The sequence below is a fragment of the Micropterus dolomieu genome, linkage group LG02 (genome assembly GCF_021292245.1).
Source record: "Micropterus dolomieu isolate WLL.071019.BEF.003 ecotype Adirondacks linkage group LG02, ASM2129224v1, whole genome shotgun sequence".
Classification (NCBI taxonomy): Eukaryota; Metazoa; Chordata; class Actinopteri; order Centrarchiformes; family Centrarchidae; genus Micropterus; species Micropterus dolomieu.
Window position 1 is genome coordinate 18911640 of NC_060151.1, and position 22367 is coordinate 18934006.

Sequence of the window (22367 nt, forward strand, 5' to 3'; positions counted from 1 at the left end):
AACCAGGATCTCTCCCTGGATTACCTCTCTCGCAACAACACTGTAATCCAAGTGTTTAGATAAAGGAAAAATTAATCACCTGTCAGTATTATCCTATCCAATCTTGTAACCTTTGATCCTATATATATTTATACTGTTGTTATATTGTTCCTGTTATTTTCATGCAGCTGACTCCTCCCGCCCTGGACACAAACTCTCTCCTCTGGCAGGAGGCTGCGGTCCATCAGGACCAAAACCTCTCACCACAAAAACAGTTTCTTCCCGTCTGCAACTAGCCTCATAAACAAGGCCCGGTTCCCCTACTGACACTCCACCCTTACAAATGATACAAATGTCTCTGCACATGTAAATATTGTTTCATCTCATGTCGGGCACAGACCTGGCATGTCGCACATATTTGTTGTTGATTGTTGATCTTTGTTGTTGTATATTTTTTTGTTGTCAGTTTATATATTTATTTGTACACAGTATTCTCTTCCGTTGCGTTACTTCTGCACAGCACAGACCCAGAATAATGCTCATGTATATATCTGTAATGTTGTTCTTCCTTTCCATATATATTATATTTCTACATTTATTTATGTTGTATGTCTACGTGTAGCACCTTATCACCACAGCAAATTCCTTGTATGTGTAAAACACTACTTGGCAATAAAGCTCCTTCTGATTCTGTTTCTGATACGGAGGCAGCCTGAAATGGAAAAACATGACCTTGACCCTCATGAATCCAAAACAATGGAGATGTGTGAATAAAGCAGAATAAACCTTTGTCCTTTTGAGGAATTTCACCAAACGCATTGATAATCAGCTGTATCTTTTTACACGCAAGAACAAACCCCTCTTTACATTTCATAATCTAGTGTTACGCTGATTTGACGTTTGCACAAACACTCCATTGACCTCACATTAATTCGAGGATCAGTTCTACGTGTCGTGTAGATCAGGAAGTTGCAGACAACAAAGTGTTGATATCAACTGATGATCTTTTTATTTAAAGGTCAAACGGCTGTCTGGTTTCTCTTGTTCTGGGTTCTTTAGCACTGATTTACAGCAGCGCTTGGGGGAATAGATGAACTCGTAACAATGAATTGAAACTTTGTGTGAACGGGGTTCACGTAACACAGGCTACATTGTTAGTTATTGAGTTTGGGCAGCACAACTGAGGCATTCATGGGCCACAGCTTGAAGATGAGACCCTCAAATGAAGTGGCCATGCAGACTATCGGGCCTTTCAAGGGTGTGTTTGTCATGATTATTTTACTCTCTGAGCCAATGTAGTCTTCCGAAAAGGGCTGAATCTTAGTATTTGTGCATGTGTTTTCTCCTAGTGCATCAGATTGGAGAGGTGAAAAGATAAACAGAGAGGAGGTGTTTTCTCCTTTCATTGGCTGTTGAGTGCAGCATTCCTTTGGGCCCTCCTGTGCTTATCAACAGGCAGGGACAGGCTCTGCCCTTTCCTATCTGACAGCAGTGCAGTCGAGCAGGTGCTTTAAAAACACCGGGCTGATTTATTCACTTTTAACAAGGGGTTGGAGAGCTGGGTAACTCTCCGTCCGCAGCTAAAAATGTCTACCTACTATAATAAAAGATAGACCTCCATCAGATGCACCTTTGATCACAGGCAGCATAAAATATGAATATAGTGTGTGGTGATTGGCTAGGATGAGCTATGAAAGTGAAAAATTAAAAAAAAGGTGAGACTTTTATTTCTGAGCAGACGCTGGTATCTGGAAAGTTGCACCAGACATTAAATATGTTGCTCAGTCTCACCAGGATTTGGTACGTGGTTGTAGTCTTGTTGGAGTGATCTGACACTTTTAGATGTTTAATAATGACAAGCAACTCTTTCGCTGAATCACTGAAACATTCTTCATGATAAACAGAGTTGCAGTATTTCCATTATGGCTTTTTAGGAGGATAGCTTTCACACGTTCTATATGTCATTTCAAGTAAAAAGAAATAGAAAGTAAATGTGATAAAGCAAAGTGAAGAATAGGCTAATAGTTTCTATACTGAAATCAGACTGATATGCTGTGATTTACGTTTGAATATTCAACAGGTGTTTAAGAGCGTTTATAAGTGGCCAGCCTATGTAGGACTATGGCGTCTGCCAGGTGTTGTTGCTATTTTCCACATGTGCTTCCGAGGTAAAAGTTGCACGTCTGCTCTCTGCGGATGTGGTGAATCAGTCAAGCGCAACCAGAAGCGCAAGATCAGCAGCAGTGAACGAACTGCTGTATCTGTGCATGTCAGTCACCCACTCCCTGCCCCCACTCGGCCCTGTCCCAACAACAGTTGAGCGTGTGTGTGTGTGTGTGTGTGTGTGTGAGAGAGAGAGAGAGAGAGAGAGAGAGAGAGAGAGAGAGGGGGAGAGAGAGAGAGAGAGAGAGAGAGGGAGAGAGCCCAAGGCAACAGGGTGGAAACGCAGACGCGTCATCCGGGCCATTTGCTGCACCTTGAGCAAAGTCAGTTGTCAATTAACAGAGATAGGAGACCGTGACCGGATATGTACCAGCCCTTCCTTAAAAATAAGAGTCTAAAACTCCCCAGACACAAAAAGAAGAATATATATATATTTTCTATAATCTTAGTGGAAATACAGGGTCACTTAAGTTATTAATTCAATCATTTAGCTGAAGCTTTTATCCAAAGCAACTTACAGAGGTCGTATGCTTCTGGAGCAACTAGGGTTTAAGTGCTGAGGGACACAGTGGTGGAGTTTGTGGTGGGAATCGAACCGAGGTCTCTCACACCAACCGCCGACCAAAGTGTCTAATCCACTGCAGCATCGCCACCCAATGCTTGATACAATGACATTATTCAATTCAATGCTACATTTATAATCTGCCGGGGTTTTGTCTGCTTTCAGGAAGTGTCACCATGGGACACATAGGTCCTTTTTTTTCTTTTTTTAAATCACTTAATGTTAAAATCTAACATCTATTTTCTGGAGGTGCAAGTACAACTTGAGTATTTGTGCTTCCTAAAATATCTTGACGCAAATTAATAATAGCCATCTAACTTGTAGCCCCTGTCATAAATGTGCAAAAGAAAAAAATAAGGCAATATTCACTAGTAATTCAAATTAATTTGATTAGAGCACCCATTTTTTTTAGAAGAAATCCTTGTCTTTGTGTCTGGTAAACCTTTACGACGCATTCATTCCATGAGGGTTTTATTATGAAAATCTTGGCCGGAAGAGTAGTAATTTCCTTCTGCGTGTGTTGACGGAGGCTGGCGCGCAGGATAGATTGGTGGTTAAAGTCCTCCCTCTCTTCAAACCACTCCCTTGAGCTGTCGACAGAGACACACACTATTACCAAAGAAGCTATTCACAAGTGTGTTTGTTAATTCGTTAGAGAAAGTAAAAAAAAGAAGAAAAAGTTCAATACATTTATCAATACTAGTATCTGTGCGAAGTTTTGACGCTCGGAAACCACTTGAAACTTTTTGAACTCGGACCTGCCAGGCACAGACAGCATGGTGTTAAAATCGGAAGACGGCGTAGGTGAGTGAAAATGCATTCCCCCCCGTCTAAATATGGTTTAAATGTCTCCACAGGAATGTGTTTAGTTGAAAACATGTATATGAGAAGTTTACTTGGCGTCTAAAACTCTGCTGTGTTTATGGGTGCATTTTTAAAGGTAAATCTCAGTAACCCAAATGTGTGTATCGTCTGGCCTTGTTTACAGTGTCTAAGTTGGTCTGCCATTTGCACCATCCCTGTTGTAACTTATTGCTCTTCTTTGTGCATTATTTTATTATTTAAAAAAAAGACTTAACTTATCATACATTCCCTAAAAACACTTGAAAAGAATTACAATGTAAGATACAATATAGGTAATTGAAAAGGAATTTAAAAAATCACTACTAAAAGATCCCATAGGTTAGCTATGTCTTTTCAAGTTTGTATTAGGCTTATTAACTGTTATTTTTCTATTTACTAATTGTTATTAATGCATTCCCACAGTTTAATATGTGTCAGTCTGCTCAAAGAAAACACATACTATGCAAGTACCACTTAACAATTGGCCCTTGATGCAGAACGCAGTTTCACAGCCTTTGCATTGGAGATAACATCCTCAGTGTCATTTTTCAGTGAATGCTGAGCTATCGGCAGCAACAGGTGTGAGAACAGACATTTACTCAGTATTAGCATGTGAGCAACACACTGTTATTCATGTTCCATTTTGATATTCTGTATTATTGTTATCTTAGTTAAAATCACTATAATATCCCCATAGAAGACCATTCTAACAGCTGAATATATACTTTTAAACTGTATAAAAGGATGGTTGAAATTCTTTCACATACGATTATTTTTAATTATTACTGCAGAGTGTATGACTATTTTGAAATAAATTAGGTTGCAGCGGTTCAAGTCAGACAGCAAGCCTTTGTTACCCACAATGAAGCTTTCATCTCTGTGGTTTGGTGAGCCTGGCAGCATTAATTAACACCCTGGACTTGAGTCACTATTAATCGTGTTAAAAGAACAGTGAACGTCTGACTGATCCTGTTATATGCTGCTGCTCTTTTGTTCTGCTGATGGAGAGGGAGAGCTTACACAGTCTTTTACCTTAGTGGCCCCGGCTGAGCCTGGCTGGCACACAGCTGCATTGTTTTTTTTTTTACGGGGATGAGAGAGGGGAGCAGTCGATTCTCTTCGAGTCCATTTGTCTCTGCCACTTAGAGGTGGGTGGTCTGGGAAGTTTAAAGTAGTTGTCTGTAATGGTTCCCTAATGAGTGGCGCTGAGAGCTCTAATGGGCCCTCCAGAACAATGTGCCCTGCCTGGCACTAATGCCCAGTGGTTTGATAATCGTCATACTCTCTCCCATAATCACATTTTAGCCTTCTTTCAGCATCAGTTACAGCCCTTCTTTCCACTCAGGCCAGTGTACATTATACTACTATAATGCAATTGGACAAATGTGTATGTACTATACAGTGCGGTGGGGGTGTTGTTGTGTTTGGTAGCTCAGCACCACTCAGCAGGCTGCGTTGCTGGCAGTATCACCAAAGAGGCAGAAAAACAATGGTGGCGGAAAACTTAACATTTGTGAACGTGTAATCAGAAAAGTTAGGTTTTAGTGGATAAAATATCTAAAAAGTAGTATGTTTCTCACACTATGGAGTATTACATCGAACAAAGTCAGATTTCAGCTGTATCTAAGTCTAATCTTTAGTCAAAACAATTTGCCTAATCCATTAGTCTGTTGACAGACCATCTCTCACAGTGCTGCCTGTCAGGATAACTGACAAGCTCTAAAATCTGTGGTTCTCAAAGTGGGGACCTCGAGGGGGTCCCCATGATTTATTTTCACTGTAATTCCATCCATAATTAACACAGTGACAGAAAGTCTTGAGTTTTTTGGCCACTTTCTGTAATAAAACATCTAAAATCCTATCAGATGGGCGATCCTGGGACAAACTATTATCAAATGGGGATCCGTGGTCTAGTTTGTGTCAGTTTATGGGGGCCTTGATGTGAATAAAAACTTTGAGAACCACTGCTCTAAATGGTAGTACAGTTACTGTTAACACAGTTGACAGTTATGTCTGATTTGCATGGGAGCTATATTTGCTCTCAAAGTGTTGTCATCACGCAGGCCTGTTAGAAGCCTTATCCTCTGTGCTCCACGAAAACATCAACCACTCCTAAACTTTAAAGTGTGTGAGGCGATGCTGCCGGCAAGAGTTTGCGAGGCACTCGGTAATAATTAACTTCTCTGTCTCTCAGTCAGGAACATGGTGTGTCACACACACAGCTTCTCTTTCTCCCAGAATCAAAATTGGACCAGACTTTTGAAATTCTACTTCTGCCTTTTTCTCTCTGTATTTCACAGTTTAGCCTGCAGTTCATTTGTCTCTCGTCTCTCCCAGCACTGATTTGAGTGACTCTCTAGTTTGTTCGCAGCAGGTACAGACACGCCTGGAGTCATTTTCTTCATACAGGACAAAACTATGTGATCAGTCCTGTTGATAAGGTGAAGATATTCAAAATGGCTCCATGGTGAAAGCACTAAAAAGTCAAACTCATTGCACTTTTCATACAGAGCAGGTCTAGACTAGATAAAGACATTTAGATTAATTAAGAGACCCAACAGTTCCCACCACTTGGCAACACAGGAAAGGAAAGACTTCACAGCAATGCACAGCATTAAGAAAGATCTGGCATCTTAGAAACTTTGTCGAAGAGGTAAACATTGCATGCTGAGTTGTATAGCTGCTTTGTTGGAGCCGTCTGACTATTCAGATCACAGTTGAACATGCATGCCATCATGTTGTGATAGAGTTGAAGTAGCAAGAATGGCTATTTTATTGTCTTTCCCACAGGATGGGTGGGTTTAGCCACAGCTCTCACTCCTCCCATGAACTGTCAGAATGGCTCACAAACAGGAAACTTAGAGTTTAACAATGTGCTTGACAGAAAGTGACATCCCACAGTATGTGCGTGGGCTAAAATTTCCACACCGCTTTGCTGCAGAAAAAGAAACCCAGCCCAAAAAAATAAAGACTGTAAGAGAAAAAAACAGCTTTCCCATCGTGTGTGTGTGTGTGTGTGTGTGTGTGTGAGTGTTACTGGCGAGAGAGGATGTTGATAGTAGGACAGCCCCGATAAGAATCAAGGCCAACAGCATCAGAGGACAAAGGCATGCATTGTGGGTAGAAATAGCACATCCGCTTTTGAGGGAAAACATGGAGAAGCCTCCACACTGGCCATTCAAAACAGTTCATGTTGATAAATGCCAATAAAAAAATAATGGAGATTATTTAAGAAAGCTGATCCGCTGTGTTCGTCATTACGGGCCTTATGTGTGCGTCTGCGTGCAGCTGCAGGATGTTTACGCTGTGGAGTCGTCCGTATGTTTGCTTTGCACCGGAGCTGTGTGTACGGTGGCAGGGCTAGCTATACGTTCTCCAGATCCAGTTCCCATCCAGTCACATCCCCTGCTTCCCAGCATTCCTTAACAGCAGTGTTAACACAGTTAGCAGGCTGACTGGGAGTGTTAATGTTCTCTCGGGGGAGCAACAGGGTCATTTCTTCATACAGCCAACCCGACTCATGTAAAAGCGACAAGGCCAGGATTTTAACAATTAGGTTGTTTTTTTTTTTTGTGGAACAGACAAGACTCAAAGGTATAGGATAGTTTTAACGGTGCAGTGTACTAGTTCCCAACTCACAAGATAAATGTACAGGGACAATATTATTAAAGCGATAACAAATAAATATGTGATAACAAATAAATCTGTAAATTGTTTGTATTTTTACATTTTTCATTAATTATTGCTTTTTCATTTTAAAAAAATGGTTGCTTTTCTTCATAAGGCCTCTAAAAATTCTTCAAATGGAACAACCTGAGAAGGAGATATTCCTCTTTTGGTTGTGCTGCTCCCAACTCACATCCATACTGAGGCTGTAACCTGACCTAATGAGTATACATGGCTTGTTTTTATAGGGGTCACAAGCCAAAAACATTGGGAACCACTGGTGTAGAGAGTATGAGCCCAAACATATTTATTTATTTGTATTGTCTTCCCAATATATCTCCTTGTACTTCCCTCTTACGATTTCCTATATTTCCCAGTAAAACTTTGAAACGACAGTACGGTAATAACAGTAAAACATGCAGATCTTCATCAATAACATGACGTGTTTTTCCTTTCTAATTGCATTACTCTCTTTTGAGAAGTGTCTGTGGCCCAACACAGGTTTTTTGTGAGGTTAATCTTTTTTGAGATCTTAGAGGTGAGGTGTATTTCCGATTATCTTATCGAATGCAGGATATATATCATCACACACATCTCCTAGCTGTAATCCCACTAACAAATGGATCCCATATTGACATTAGTCAGAGGAAGCTCTGTCATTGTGAGACTGCAGACTCCACCCGGCACAGCAGAGGGCTCCAGGTTGACTCATAAAGACGCACAGACATGAGGCAAGCGCCGCTCACATTTGCTCTGAACTGTACACTTAGGCTGCGAAAAACATGACCAAGAGGAATGCTGGGAATCTTACACAATCTTTTGGCATGTATCATTAGCAATTGGATAATGCCCATGCACTATTCTTAATAACAAAACAGAAAAAATACACAGTTGTCTTCAACATAGACTGCATTGTTAAACTGGAGTTTGGAGGTGATAATGACAGCATGACTGTTCAGGGGAGAGAAGACCTGGCTTAAACCGCTGACACAGCTCATCCTCGATCTTATGACTCCCTGTCTCTTTAGGAGGTGACAGGATGTTTCCAAAGAAGAATGCTTCAGTATACTGCTCACCATCAAGTTCAGTACTATTTGCCTTTTTCTTGTTCTCTCTGGAGTCAGTGAAATAATTTTATAATATTAACTGCACGTAAAACATGATCCTTTTTTAAATTTACATATATTTTTCATACATAAGGCAGCCTTTATGTTTTCTTTTTTTGTGCTTCTGGCTCTGAGTTGTATGATACAGCATCTTAACCTCTAAAACATTGTTTGTGGATGTTTCTTTAAGTGTGTGTGTGTGTGTGTGTGTATCAGTGCTGTTCAGTGTTTGTTAATCATTATAATGCTCATGTCTGCATGTCACACATCAATATTTACTTGAGTACCAAGTCAATTTAGTCCAAATGAGTCAGATTTTCCCCTAAGTAATTCTTGATTACATTATCAAAAAATGACAATTCCTTTTATCGCAACTCAACATGTTTAATTAGAGCTGGCCAATAAAACAATAATGATCATTATGGTAATATAATTTTCCTCAATAACAATATAACAAATGTTCAATAAATGTCCATTAAATGTTAGTTTTTAATCACGAACGAATCAGCCCTTACTCACCATTTTTCTATTAAGATGTTTTTTTGTTGAATATTGGCTTAAAAAAAAGATTTTACTTAATTTTACTCATGCGTATTTGTTGAAATAAGATTTAGTCATAGTTGTTTTGAATGGTCTTCCTCAGATTTGTTAAGTGATCCACTGTTTGGCAAGTGTTTGTCATGTTCTGACCTTAAAGAATAGTTTAAAACCACAAGTAACCATCTGGTTTCTTCAACAAAATCAGCCTTTAAACTTGAAAGAAATAATGATTTGACATATAGCGTGAAAATTATTGATACTTAATGATATGTTTTTTTATCATAAGAACAATTTTAATTTTAAAGTGTGTGTGTGTGAGGAGGCAGAGAAAGGAGTGACCACTGGGTGGAGCATCCACGTTAATGGTAGTGACAGCGAGAGAGAGAGAGAGAGTGAGTAGAGAGAAAGGGAGGGAGAGGAGACGGTGAGTAAGGCTCCTTCCCTAAATGGACTGTATCAGTGTGCATGCTGGGAGCTGATAGTCGTGCTGTACAGCAGAGGAAACCCGGCAGAGTCTCTCTCTGTCTCTCTCTCTCCCCCCCCCAGCTGTAGGAGCAGGCTCCTTCTGTCATGTGGACATCTGGTTTGCCTGCATTAAGCCACAGGAGCTGACAGAAAAAGGGACTGCCGGGTCTATTTATTTTTTTATATTTCAAGGAGGAGATATAAGGTGGAGTAGAAACAAGAAGAGGAGGATTTCTCACAGGTTAGCGCTCAAATTTGCTGAAACTCATGTGTTTATTTGTTGGACTGATCTTTTTCCGCAAGTGGTCTTTGGTACTTGCTTTCATGTGAGACTGCGGTCATTCATTAACTCTGTGTACACCTGATGCCACACTCAAATATATATGAGGGAGAGTCCCCTCGGGATTTTCTGTAGAAATGAGTCAGTCTCAGATCAGCAGATGAGACGTTCACGTTTTAAATCTCCTTTTGTTGTTCAAGCAGCAAAACCGCAGGAAAGATCAGAAAGCTTCTAGCCATTTAACAGTGTACTTCTGTGTGTGTTTTCGCCCATCCCAGCTCACATAATCGATTGTTTGTGTGCTTTGCGCTGAATGCATTAAACCTCATCATGAAGTACACTGCTTCTTGTTACAACTGGCGCTCCTATTGGTTTAGACTAGGGGTCGATTGATTGGAGCCTAACAGGGACCTTGGGGGCGGTGGGTGCATTTTGACAAGTTTAAAGGTAACTCTCCATGTGACTGTAAGGACAAAGGCTGGGGAGGGGAGGAGGACTCGGGTAAACTGATGATCTTGTATTTTGTAGATAAGATTGGCTAGAAACAGAAACAGAAGTAGGTGCAAAGAAGAGATGGGAGTAGATTAGGGGAGAGATGGTCGATCAAGCCTAACGCTAAGCGTGTGAGGACTAAATGGATGCTCTTTCTTCTGCGAAGGAGGACAAAGAAGCTGTAGATACAGAACAGATGAAGGGCCTCGTTCAGGGAGCGATTTCCGCCACCAGTGTCATTCATCTCCGGCGATCAGTGTGTACTTCATCAAAATGTAATCATGTACAGGCATACAGACACGTGGCTGCAGAAATGGATGTGTGTCTCATTGCATATTCCTGTATTCCCGCAGTAAATATATTACTATATATATATTCATGTTTCCATCTGCTGTTGAAGATTTCATGTAAAACCTTCATAGAACTTCTACCAGATCAGGATGCAGTAGATGTAGAGAGAATAGACACTGAACTGTGTGTGTTTCAAAGTTCACCTATGTGTGCGTCTTGTGACTCCAGTGTCCAGTAGCTGTGTCACTAGGGGCAGCCTAGGTGTGGAGCTTATTTAGTTTTTTAGTTCTTGTGCGCTGAGAGGAGCTCCCTAAATTGGGTCACATCTGCAGGGAGTGGGGGGCTGAGAGATCCCACAAGCCCTCTGAATTCTAATTTCCTTATTTTCCAAGGAGAGTTCCTCAGTGATCTGTGTGGAAATGAAACGTCTGCCTCTTTCTGCCAGGATGGCAATCAGGATGTGTATTAGTGGGCTCCGCCGCTGTGGGAGAGGGAGTTATAATTGGTATGTCCCTTGATGTCACCTCCCCGGTGCTCGCTGCTGACCCAGCCCTCTCTAAAAACTGCTTTGCCCATCTAGAAACTCGGCAAACACTCTTAGAAGCAAAATACAAAGTCATAACACGGTCAAAATGTTGATGTTAAATGGGGCTCAAATGAAGCTGTGTGGTGAGTTTATAAGTGTTAAAAGCAAAAGATTTTCACAAAGAAGAGTTTGTATGAAGTTGTTTAAGGGGGTCGGGATGCACCAGTTCAGGAGTAGGCACCATGATTGACTTGAAACACAGTTTTCTTATCATATATATATTATAGCATTTGAAACCTAGAATTACTCATTTGAAAGAATAGTTTTATTTATTTACTTTTTTATTTCTTTTGTTGAAATGCTTATCATGTACCACTATAATTGCCCAGCCTTGTTTCCAGATACTGACTTTGGGTAATAAGCTCCCTATTTGAAACTGAATAGACTTAAGTGACCGAATGTTGACATTTTTGCAGTGATTTAATGGATTCAGTCTGAATATCACAGTCTGGACAGTTCCAGTCAGATGGTGTTAGTGTTGATAGTTGAAACAAAAAGCAAGTTGCTAAGCACTGTCAGTGCCAGGCACAGCAGGGGTAGCGCTGTATCAGCCCTGGGCGTCTGCGTGTGGGTGCATGTGAGTGCATGTGACAGTACCCTGGTCGGTGTGCACGACTGCACGCCACCATGTGCATGTGCTTCCCCTGAATGGCCAGTTTTCCAGGCAGCGTGAGTCCCTGAAGGAGTGAAGATGTGGGCGGCCTGTGTTTCTCTTTCAGCCTGCTGAAATCACTACATACAGGCTTGCCCCAGTCAGATTGCTGTAGGGGCCCTCTGCTTACCAGAGGCTCCTGAAGTCAGATATAAACGCGGTGTGATGAGAAGGGTGCGTGTTGTAAATATGGAGGGAAAACACCACATTTCCTCTCATTCCTATCATTTAGCCTTTACACTTTTTAATCCTATCACTGCATCAGCACGAGGTGGATATTATGAAGGTATCAGTAAATGGGTCTTATTAAGATAATTAGATTTCACTTGTGCCGTAACACGTCTGTGTTCTGCCTTCCTCATTTCCTGTCTGTTTCTGATGACAGTCTGTTTTCATTGGCCTTACTAATGCAGAGTTTTGCTGAACGACAGCCAAGCAGCGCTCCCAGGCAGAAGGGAAACAACCACCTTTCAGCATTTACTTAAGTGGATGGGTTTACCCTCATCTGCAGTGTTCTGGGAAATGACACCCACTTCGTACCCACCTCTGGCACAGTCGTGGGTGGGGCCTTTCCCTTCCCTGATGTGGTTTGATTATTTTGGGTGGAGTCGGGAAGGGAGTTATGCGTGTACCTGATTGGCTCCTTGAATAAGTACGATCATGTGGGTGACATCAGGGTGGCTATAAATAGAAATCCGGAGACCTGGGTGTCATCATGTGTCTGCCTTTCTGATAGGCTAAAATACTGCTTTTCTACAAGCTCCATTTTTGTGCGGATGAAGGAGGCAAGTGAATGGACAGGTTTTATCCTCAAATGATTGCGTTCCTCTGTTCAGTTTCTTTCTATCTTCTCCTCTATGTCAAATTATAGTCCTTTCCTGCAGCTCTTCACTTGGTGGCCCTCTTCTAAAGCCAGGCATGCTGTGGTTATGTCGGGTCCCTCTGTCCTGTTTTGTGTGGCGTGGCTCCTTTCACCGTCTGCCAGCCGCCCAACCTGACATCATATTTCCAGAAAGCGGACTGGGCTTCCTGCTTTAAGCTCGGCCTCCCTGTCACTCTTGTTTGTGCTGTTGAACACACGGCCCGCTTTTGGCTTTTAATCAGTGTGACATTAACTGGGGTCATTAAATGCAAGAAGACGTACTCATTCTCAGACCTGTCAGCACTTTGTTTTGTGAGTGTGTGTGTGTGTAGTTGTGACTTTTTGCGCATCTCTGTCAGAACATTCACGTCTTCCCCGATATGAGCTCCTCTCGAGGGAATGGTCTGACCAAAAACAAAAGCTTGTGCAACTGTTTATAATTTTATATTGTTGGCAGCTCCCCCTCTAAGTGAGAGCAATTGTTACCATTGTTTCCATGGATACTCTAAACATATGGGATGGATGCGATACTGTAGGCTGTGAGGTATGATGTGTGAAAGGTCAACCTTGAGTGGACTGCCGAGCTCCCCCAGCCATCTAAAAACAAGATGGGAAGACAACATGACTTTGTTTTGGAGCTCCTTAGCAACCTGCTATAGCGCTCTTGTTTTGGACTTCATTGTCTATTATCCCTTTTGTTAAATATTAGCAGACATTCCAGTGAATCTCATGGGTATTTGCCACAGGATGCTTAAGTTAGCATACCTTCTGTGTCTCTCCATTACGCAGCACATATTTTCTCATTTATTTAGGATTTTACATTTGGATTCATTCTAAATGAGCTGATCTTATATTTAGCTTCGTATTTGTAACTGTGCATGTTTGTGCGCGTGTCTCAGTCAAAGCAAAGTCACATCCATTTCTGGATGGCTGGCCTCGTTGCTTTATTGATTGCTGTGCCAGATTTTGCTTAGCTTTTGTAACCTTCATTCCACTGACCTTTTTACTGCAGGTACATTGTGTCCACAGTTTAGCCACTCACATTTAGTCATACATTTTACCCCTGAAGTTTTACTGGGATTGTGTGGGACCAATATTAAAGCTGAGAGTGAGGGACTTTTTACATATAAATGAACGTCTGTTACATTCAAGCCCTTGCCAAACAAGTTCACACAATGCTGATTAAGCCCATCACCACCAGTTTAATCTCTCTGTATACCACAGTTTTTAAATCTGGTGTCCACGCTGGCGAACCGGTAGCGATGTGTTTTATGCAGACCAGCAATGACTGGTTTGCCAGAGCCAAAGGGGCAGCAAACGTAGCGACCGCAGCAACTCAGCCCAACTCAGGCAGAGCCTGTACGTCATAAGCACGTGTTGAGGGTGTTATGTAATTACGCTCAATGTTAGAAGGACATAAGTTCCACACTGCAGGTTTTTATCTAGGAGAGAAAAGAAGAAGTGGGGGAATTTATTTCAGAGAGTCCTCTGAAGGCGAGAGTTGGCAAATGAGTAATTAAAGACCTTGTGTTCTCTGCTACTCTATAACCCTTACCTTGTTAACCGTTTGTAGAGATATACACTGAGTCGGCCTCAACCCCTTTAACCTTTTGAACCCTGCTGCTGAGGTAATGAGGGGAGGAGGAGAGGTCACAGGAGGGGGCTTGAGCTTGGTCACTAGGGGAAACAGAAACCGCTGTGACTGACTTATGCCAGTGATACTCATGCTGAATATCTCTAGTCTTGTGACATTGCAAAATTGTCTCAGTACAAATGTCACACAAATTATATTTATTTTTGTTATTTTGCAGCAGAGCGCCATTATTAACCTATCCTAGGTATAACATTGTCTTTGAATGTCTGCAGTCACTAAATAAGATCATCGTTGTTGCACATTGTTAATTTCTTGAGCAACCGAAAACAAGTTTTTGTAAAAAGATGAAATTTGTTCCCTCCAGGCATCACAAAAGCACAGAATCTTACATTTTAACCATATCCTTTCAGGCCTGCTATTATACAGATTTTATAGAAGCAAGCAAAGATTACCTTAATTTAAGGGTTAATAGTAGTTTTAATGCAATAACTCAAATAGGGATTCTGAAATAAAATAGAGAGAGTTAACAGAAGATGCTTCCAGCGCAGTGCTTAAGTAAATGAAACAGGGGTTGTGCTTGGACTGATGTTATGATTAGAGTGCTGCTGAATACTAGCGGTGTCCCTTTTATGCTTGGAGTGCAGGTAGGGGTTGCACACACACAGACACGTTGTCTGTCAATCAGCACAGATGAAGCTAATTATAACAGCCTAAAGTGAGTGACAGGAGGACTGGCAGGCAGCGCTTTGAGACCTGTCACATTTGTGCTACTCTGGCACTGATGCTCAGTGCTGGTTCGCTGACCTGAGCGCTTTCATTTAGTCGGAAAGATCACACACACAAGTTAAATCCTCTTCAAAGTGCACCTGGCGGCTATAGACTTGGTGTATTGGTGGTGTAGATCTGAGAGGGTTTGGTTGCCGTCTGATCCGTCCCCCTCTCCTCTCCTCTCTGACCACATATTGGTTGATGCTGAGAAACCTCTTTCATGACTGTCATTGTGTGCTCTCTGTGGGACACTCCACACCCCTTGCCGTGGGCATTCAATCACCTTCTGATATCAAAGGAGTATAATGTTATTTCTGTGCACAGACACCCTTAGGGACACGCCTCAGGGGATAGACATGCATAGAAAAGGATAAAGGTGCATTATATTTTGCGCACCTCGGTCCTAACCCTTCCATCCTCTCTCTCCCCCCCCCCAGTGCCGGACGACCTTACCCCAGAGGAGAAGCAGGAGTTGGAGAATATCCGCCGGCGCAAGCAGGAGCTGCTGGAGGACATTCAGGTAATACTGGTATAGGAAATGGTGGAACCATGCACAAATCTTAAAACACACGGACAGTGGATAGGTACAAAAAAATAAGCATGTACTTAATGTCATGACTGCAGTAAATGTTGAAGCTTATTTACTTTCATTTTAAGCGAGTGTTGAAATTTGCTCATCTTTTGTAGAAAAGTAAGACAATACAAGTTCTCAATACAAAAACTGTCACTGAAGAAAATAAACGACTTGATTTTTAATTGGCAACAAGTATTTTACCGAACTGCAACACATATTAGGGTGTTATAACTTTGTCTGTAAAAGCTTATTTATTTAATGTTAATTATGATGCTTGGATCCAGTTAATCAGTCTATCACAGCTGAGCTAATCTTAATGAATTCCACCCACTGAAATGACTGGGCATGAGATGTAGAAGCTCAAGAGTGAGTCTTAATTTTTGTGACTTACAAGGTCCAGACTTTTGGCTCACTTCTACCGCCATCAGCTTCAACTGCAACTCCTCTGCTTTCTGATTAAACATTTACCTCCTATCCAGAACACATGTCTCTTTTCCAAGGAGTCCTTCACAACATTTGACCCCTAGTGGAATGTGAGGTATTTCCTACCAAGGGCTCACTTCCTTAGCATATCATTTCTGTTCTATTGTTTAGCCATTCATGCTCTGTAGCTGTACAGTGGTAACAAAGAACTCAATTTATGGATACAAGTTATCTCTTTTGGATGTTTTTATTTAAATGTGGTTTTGAATACAAGTATAAAAATAAGACAAGCAAATGATGCATAATATAGACAAAATCAGATAAGGCTCTTATGAAGAATGTGCTCATGTATCCAGTTGCATATCCCTCATGATTTCCAAAGAGATCCAGGATTCAAATCAGATATACGGAATTTCCATAAAGTGGTTTGTTTGATTCCTGTCCATGACCATGACATTTTTTTTAGGCTATTTCGTTGAGCCTAGAGCACAGCGGATTATCAAAGCTGCCTGCACTCAGTAACCAGCTCCGTTAGCAAATGACACATAGGGGTGGCAGACTGTCATGACCTGGCAGGGAATTGGCTTCCAGATGTCCCAGTAGGCGACCCAACTTCCGCTGGCTCTGACAAACACTGAAGGTGTGATCAGACACCCTCTTTATGAGCCTGCCCCTTCCCCTTTCCCTGGCCACCACGGCCTCTCCTCCCCACTTTCTCTTTGGTCTGCACACTGACTCTTCTCCTCCTCCTTGAACACCCTCCTCTGCTGGACTTGCATGTCAAGGCCCCCTCTACCACAACCGTTCGCTTTCCTGTATGAGCACAGCCTTTGTTTGCAGAAGCAAGAATCTGAGGAATGTGTTGCGTAGGTCTTGAAAGCACAGATGTTCCCTTTGTGGCCTATAGTGAGTTGTGGTATTATATGAGAAATGATGCACTAACACTGCAGCTGGATATGAACGGGGTGCCTCGATGATTCTAATCTTTACTTGAAGTGTTGAAGCCTCTCATGATCAGTAGTACACTCTCTGTATACAGAACATCTCTTATGTTACAGTCGATTATAAAGTCTATTATTCCCCACCTTCATCAAGCTAATATCACCCTTTCCATCCTCTTCTGCCATGCCCTCACTGCGCCAGTCTGGCACCAGCGGCCCTGGCTTTATCGACTCGATTTGCCTCTAAAGCCATTAATCACTAAAAGGCTACACAAAATATAATCCACTTTTACGCTTTCTTACTCTATTTAGATTGAGGTTATCCCCGAATGTTCCCTGCCTAATCACATTCAGAATGAGAGGATTGTTCAGGAGAGCACACACACGCAAACACGTTCCGATCAGTTTTTAGTTTAAGGGAAGCGAGGAGAGCTGGAGGTGCAGCTGTGCGGGAAGCTTCAGCTCATCAGTAGCCTAAGAAGTGACTCTGCTCTCTTTGTTTAGCTGACGATGTGAGTATTTATTATATGTGATAAAAGGCCACCTGGTTTACAGACAAGCAGTTGATTCAGAGATGAGAGCCTCTCACTCAACCTTTGTTTACAGAGCCCTTTTGTGTTTTAATACAAATACTTTGCATGTTGTTTGCGTTGGTCACACCCTTCCGCGCCTCTATGTGTCTGGGAAATTAGTAGACAGACAATGATTTCATTCTCACGTCATACTCATGACATTGTAAGACTAACATTTCTGTCTTTTCTGCAGCGGCTGAAGGATGAGATAGCAGAAGTGACAAGCGAGATCGAGAACCTGGGTTCCACGGAGGAGAGGTAAAAAAAAAAAGGAATCCAACCCGTCACCCCTACACACACATTTCCCTCTGTTTTGTCTAAATTGGTTTGCTGTTTGCCTTCTATTAACTTAGCAAATGAAGCTGTCAATTATTAATGTTTGATGGCCATCCCTACACACCAAATACACTCCCCAAATTGGCTATGCTTTTACGGCAGTTTAAATGTTTCATCAGGCACACCCCCATGATGGGAGGGCTCATTGAATAATGCAGTGGGTGTACGGGTAGAGGCAGACAATGGCTGGTCCCAGGGGAGGGAGTGCTTGGGTTTGGTCTACTCAAGTGGAAAAGGATCCCATCAGCTCCCGAATAATGCTAAAGCACTCTCTCCTGGATCTGACACCCATTAAGGGTTACAGCACCTTTTTATAATCAGAGTTCTCTACGATCCATTTACTGAATAAAGAACACGGTAGTCTGGGCCATCACCCTGGTGGAGCATCTTTTCAGTTCAGTTGAGTGTTGGACTTTGGCAGACAAAAGCCAAAGGAATGTTGGTGCGAGTGAATCAGTGGGAAGAAGTAGTGACCTCTAACTGGCTGGGGATGGAGATGTAACCATGGTGATTGCGGACACTTGGAGTGCAATTTGACCCCCGAATAACTCAAGGCCTGAGAAATGAGACGTTCCCATATGCATGATGTTAACGCTTTATCAACACTTTCTCATCACATTTGAGGGGGAGGAAAGGCCGTCAAACTAATGGAAAATGTTAATAGGAAAGATATTTTCAGGAAATTAAGTCAATACATTTATTCTAATGGTCTGAGCCTTGTCAAATAAGTATGATGATTGATAATCTTGTCTATTTGTTGGATTTGCATGCCAGTTGAATTGGGAGTCATACGTGAAAGGCAATAATATATATAAATGCAAGCACAATAGAGAAATTCTTTAGTTTATCAAGTAAAAATCCCCTGTTCAAGCTTCACAAACATAAATATGTTTTCCAGTTTCTTCTGTGATACTAAATTTTATATATTTGGGTTTTGGTCTGTCGGACTAAACAAGCAATTTGAACGCATTATCTTTTGTTAGGGAAAGTGTGATTGGCATTTTGACCATTTTCTGACATTTTATAGATCAATTGCTTAAGAAATTTATTGACAGTGTAAATATTTGTATAATATTTGGTATTTTTATATACGACGGATATATGGTAATATACAACACTATGCTCACATCAAGAGCAGCTAACAACAACCTACATTCTGATGTTCCAGGAAGAATATGCAGAGGAATAAACAGGTGGCCATGGGCCGAAAGAAATTCAACATGGACCCCAAAAAGGTAGGTGGAAAGTAACTTCTGTGATCTGTCCCACACGTTCTCATAAGCAGGATGTAACCTTGGGCCCTCTCTCTTTCTTAGGGAATCCAGTTCCTGATTGAGAATGACTTGCTGAAGAATACCAGCGATGACATTGCTCAATTCCTCTACAAGGGCGAGGGCCTCAACAAAACAGCCATTGGAGATTACCTCGGAGAGAGGTCAGGATGAAGATTGCCTTATTGTTTTTTTCTTCTATCTAACCATTTCCGTTTCTTACTCTCCATCATCATTCACATGCACCCATCCATGTGGTTGATAAAAGCATCAAAAAGCGAGTGCATATTTTCCGTATTGCTGTGTTTCCTTTTGGTCAGGGGCACACCCATCCTTTCCCAAACAGAGGTTTATAGGTTCCACATTTAGATCACGCTCTCAAGACGATGTCCGTTACTCAATAGCCTCCATCTGTCTTTGATTATCTTACTCATTCATAAGTAATGTGATGAAGAGGCTCACAACTCGGGAATGCACGTGTTCGAAGGAAATTAAAGATTTCACTTGAGAGCCGAGACCATTCTTGTTAGTGAACACATAATACAGGAAATAGTAATGGGCCTGATGTACAGTTTGCACTGCTTGGGGACTATAGGGCAGGTAGTGTTACAGTCAGGGTGTGGTCTGTGAGGTCAAACCAGGGAGAGGAGCTCAGGCTGTTGATGGATGCTCTTAGTTAGATTGTTATCAAGCTCAAGCTGTTATCAAGTGTGTTTGATTCTGTAAGGAGGTGCCCGAGCAGCAAGGGACGCATGATACACGATTGGTCACTCGTCCACTGGGAACAGTAGGTACTGGATATGACTCTGTCGACGAGAACTCTTTAGAGCCTTCCCATGATCCCACAGGGCAGATCATTTACTCTGAAGGGCATGAAGGTCAGGGATGATGTCATGACCGAGATTAGATGATATATGAACGGAAAGGGGGAGTGTTTTCCCTTTCTATTAGGTTTGATAGGAGTATGCAGCATATCACTGATCTCTTAAGCCCATGTGAGCCAGATTACACCCTGAGTTAAGTCCTCAGACACGTGCCTGATGGGGTCTACTTTTTGAATGAGGCAGTGACTTGATGAAGAACTTTGAGCCAACCACAACAATACAAGCGCGGTTTAGTCTTAGCCTTCCTGAACATCTATGAAATCACTCCTTACAATATACCTTTATTGTTTTGCTTATCTGTAATGATCTTTTTTACAGCTGTAACGATTAGGCCATTACTCTAACAGTAACGGAAAATGAATTGGCAACTATTTTGATTAATGATTGACAGCAACACCACATATTTAGATTAGTCTATTTATAGGTCTTGGGGAGTATTATTGCCATTTTACAGTACATTTTTCAAGTCTTTTCAAAGACAATATATTTTACAGATTGATTAATGGCAGAGTTGCCGCTCTAATTTTTGTATATTTATTTTATATTGGTTATGCAGGATAGCACTTAAAAAATGAATTTTTCATGTTTTGTCTCCTGTAGAGATGATTTCAATATCCAAGTCCTCCATGCCTTTGTGGAGCTTCATGAGTTCACAGACCTCAACCTGGTTCAGGCCCTAAGGTAAGATGGCGTCTCCCCTGGAACTCAAACGCATCTTCAGGTCTGCTACATACTCACAAAGTCCTTGACTTAGATCCTCATAGCTTTGCCCCCCTTTTTTCTATGTAAATCATGTGTGATACAGTCCATTTTTAAATATGCAGCTGTCAGTTTCAGTCTTGTGCCTTTTTTCACAGTGGAAGTGATTCTTTTGCTGACTTCTGAACTGTGTCACCTAACAGACAGTTCCTGTGGAGTTTTCGGCTACCGGGAGAAGCTCAGAAGATCGACCGCATGATGGAGGCCTTTGCTCAGCGCTACTGCCAATGCAACCCTGGAGTTTTCCAGTCCACAGGTAGCGCTGTCATGCCATACAGTCCGGCATTGAGTGTTGTAATAAAAAGCCAAAGAGCTGTAAATGTGAGAGCAGTGAAACAAAGAACACAATAACTTCAGTTTATCTTTTGTCTTGATAAAAGGATTGCAAATCTGAACTGCATTTAGGGTCTATTTCAAATGCCTAATCAGAATATTAATTAATTTCAACTCTCAATTTCTTAATTTTTAAGGGACTACGCCAGATAAACTTTTGTCTCCCTGAAGCACTTAATTTTAAAACTGCACTGAGATCAAATGGCATATCAATGCAGCTAGTATCTAAACGGCTTTATTTGCCAGACAAAGTCTACTGAACTGTGTTATGGAAGAGTGTCTGGCATTTGGTGAAATAATGCCCATAGCAGACAGCCGGCAGCCTCTAACATGGATGCAGATGGATGTGAATAATGCATCGGACTTCGGCCTAACGGGCCCGATAAAGTGCTGCTGCGTCAGCCGTAAGCCGGCCATGTCTTTTAGCAAACACACACACGTACACACATTAGAGAGCACGTCCAGAAGCACACATGCATAGTTAGCTGTCCACGCGCAGCCTTTTTCTCCCGCCCACAGTCCTTGCTAACGACACTTCGCCTATCTGTTCGTCTCTGTTTGACTGTAGGTCCCCTAAGTGCAGTCCTTTCAGCTCAGCTAATTTACATTCATATTTAAATACCACATTGAACACTGGCAGCAGTTTTATGGTAAACAGCAACCTTCTGCTATGTCACAAAGCTCATTCCTCTCTTATGGTGGGATCCCTCGTGTGTGTGTGTGTGTGTGTGTGTTTGTTATAGACACCTGTTACATCCTGTCATTTGCCATCATCATGCTAAACACAAGCCTCCACAACCCGAATGTAAAGGACAAGCCTACTGTGGAACGATTCATCTCCATGAACAGAGGAATCAACGATGGAGGAGACTTACCCGAAGACTTGCTCAGGGTCAGTATGGCTTTAAGACTCACTCTGCTGCTCCTGTTATTTCTCCAGTGTCCCTGTGCCTTCCTCTAATCTCAAACCTGCTCTTCATTGTAGAATCTGTATGATAGCATCAAGAATGAGCCTTTCAAAATCCCAGAGGACGATGGCAATGACCTCACACACACTTTCTTCAACCCAGACAGAGAGGGCTGGCTGCTAAAACTCGGTGAGTGACGCAGGAAATACATGTAGACAGTTATTTGGATGCCGAATGAATCGCCAAAAAATTAGTGTGGCAGTGCTGAAAGATTACTTTGTGTTGTGTTTTCATAACAGCATGTATTGGTAGACTATCTCAAAGCTTAAAATCAGCCTGCATAAAGTGATAACCAATGTCTCCCTTGAGGTCGTGTGTGTGTGTGTGTGTGTTAAAGTGTATGCAAGCATGTGTGGATAGGTGTGTGTACACACTTGTCCCGAGACATCTGAAGACATCTCTGCCCGCTTTAATGTATTATGAATATGGCCTTGAGATCAGACCACCACATGTGGAG

General features: G+C 41.9%; 1 protein-coding gene across 1 annotated transcript in view; it reads left to right on the forward strand.

Annotated features, from left to right (window-relative positions):
• Positions 1 to 3290: 3290 nt before the first annotated feature.
• The window catches only part of cyth1a (cytohesin 1a), a 27310-nt gene continuing 8233 nt past the window's right edge, over positions 3291 to 22367 (forward strand). Inside the window, exons 1-9 of the mRNA XM_046030126.1 lie at positions 3291 to 3508; positions 15287 to 15369; positions 17553 to 17617; positions 18864 to 18930; positions 19012 to 19130; positions 20451 to 20531; positions 20753 to 20865; positions 21686 to 21834; positions 21928 to 22039. Of these exons, the coding sequence (XP_045886082.1) occupies positions 3481 to 3508; positions 15287 to 15369; positions 17553 to 17617; positions 18864 to 18930; positions 19012 to 19130; positions 20451 to 20531; positions 20753 to 20865; positions 21686 to 21834; positions 21928 to 22039 (817 nt within the window). The 5' untranslated portion in view covers positions 3291 to 3480. The remainder of the gene's footprint in view (positions 3509 to 15286; positions 15370 to 17552; positions 17618 to 18863; positions 18931 to 19011; positions 19131 to 20450; positions 20532 to 20752; positions 20866 to 21685; positions 21835 to 21927; positions 22040 to 22367) is intronic.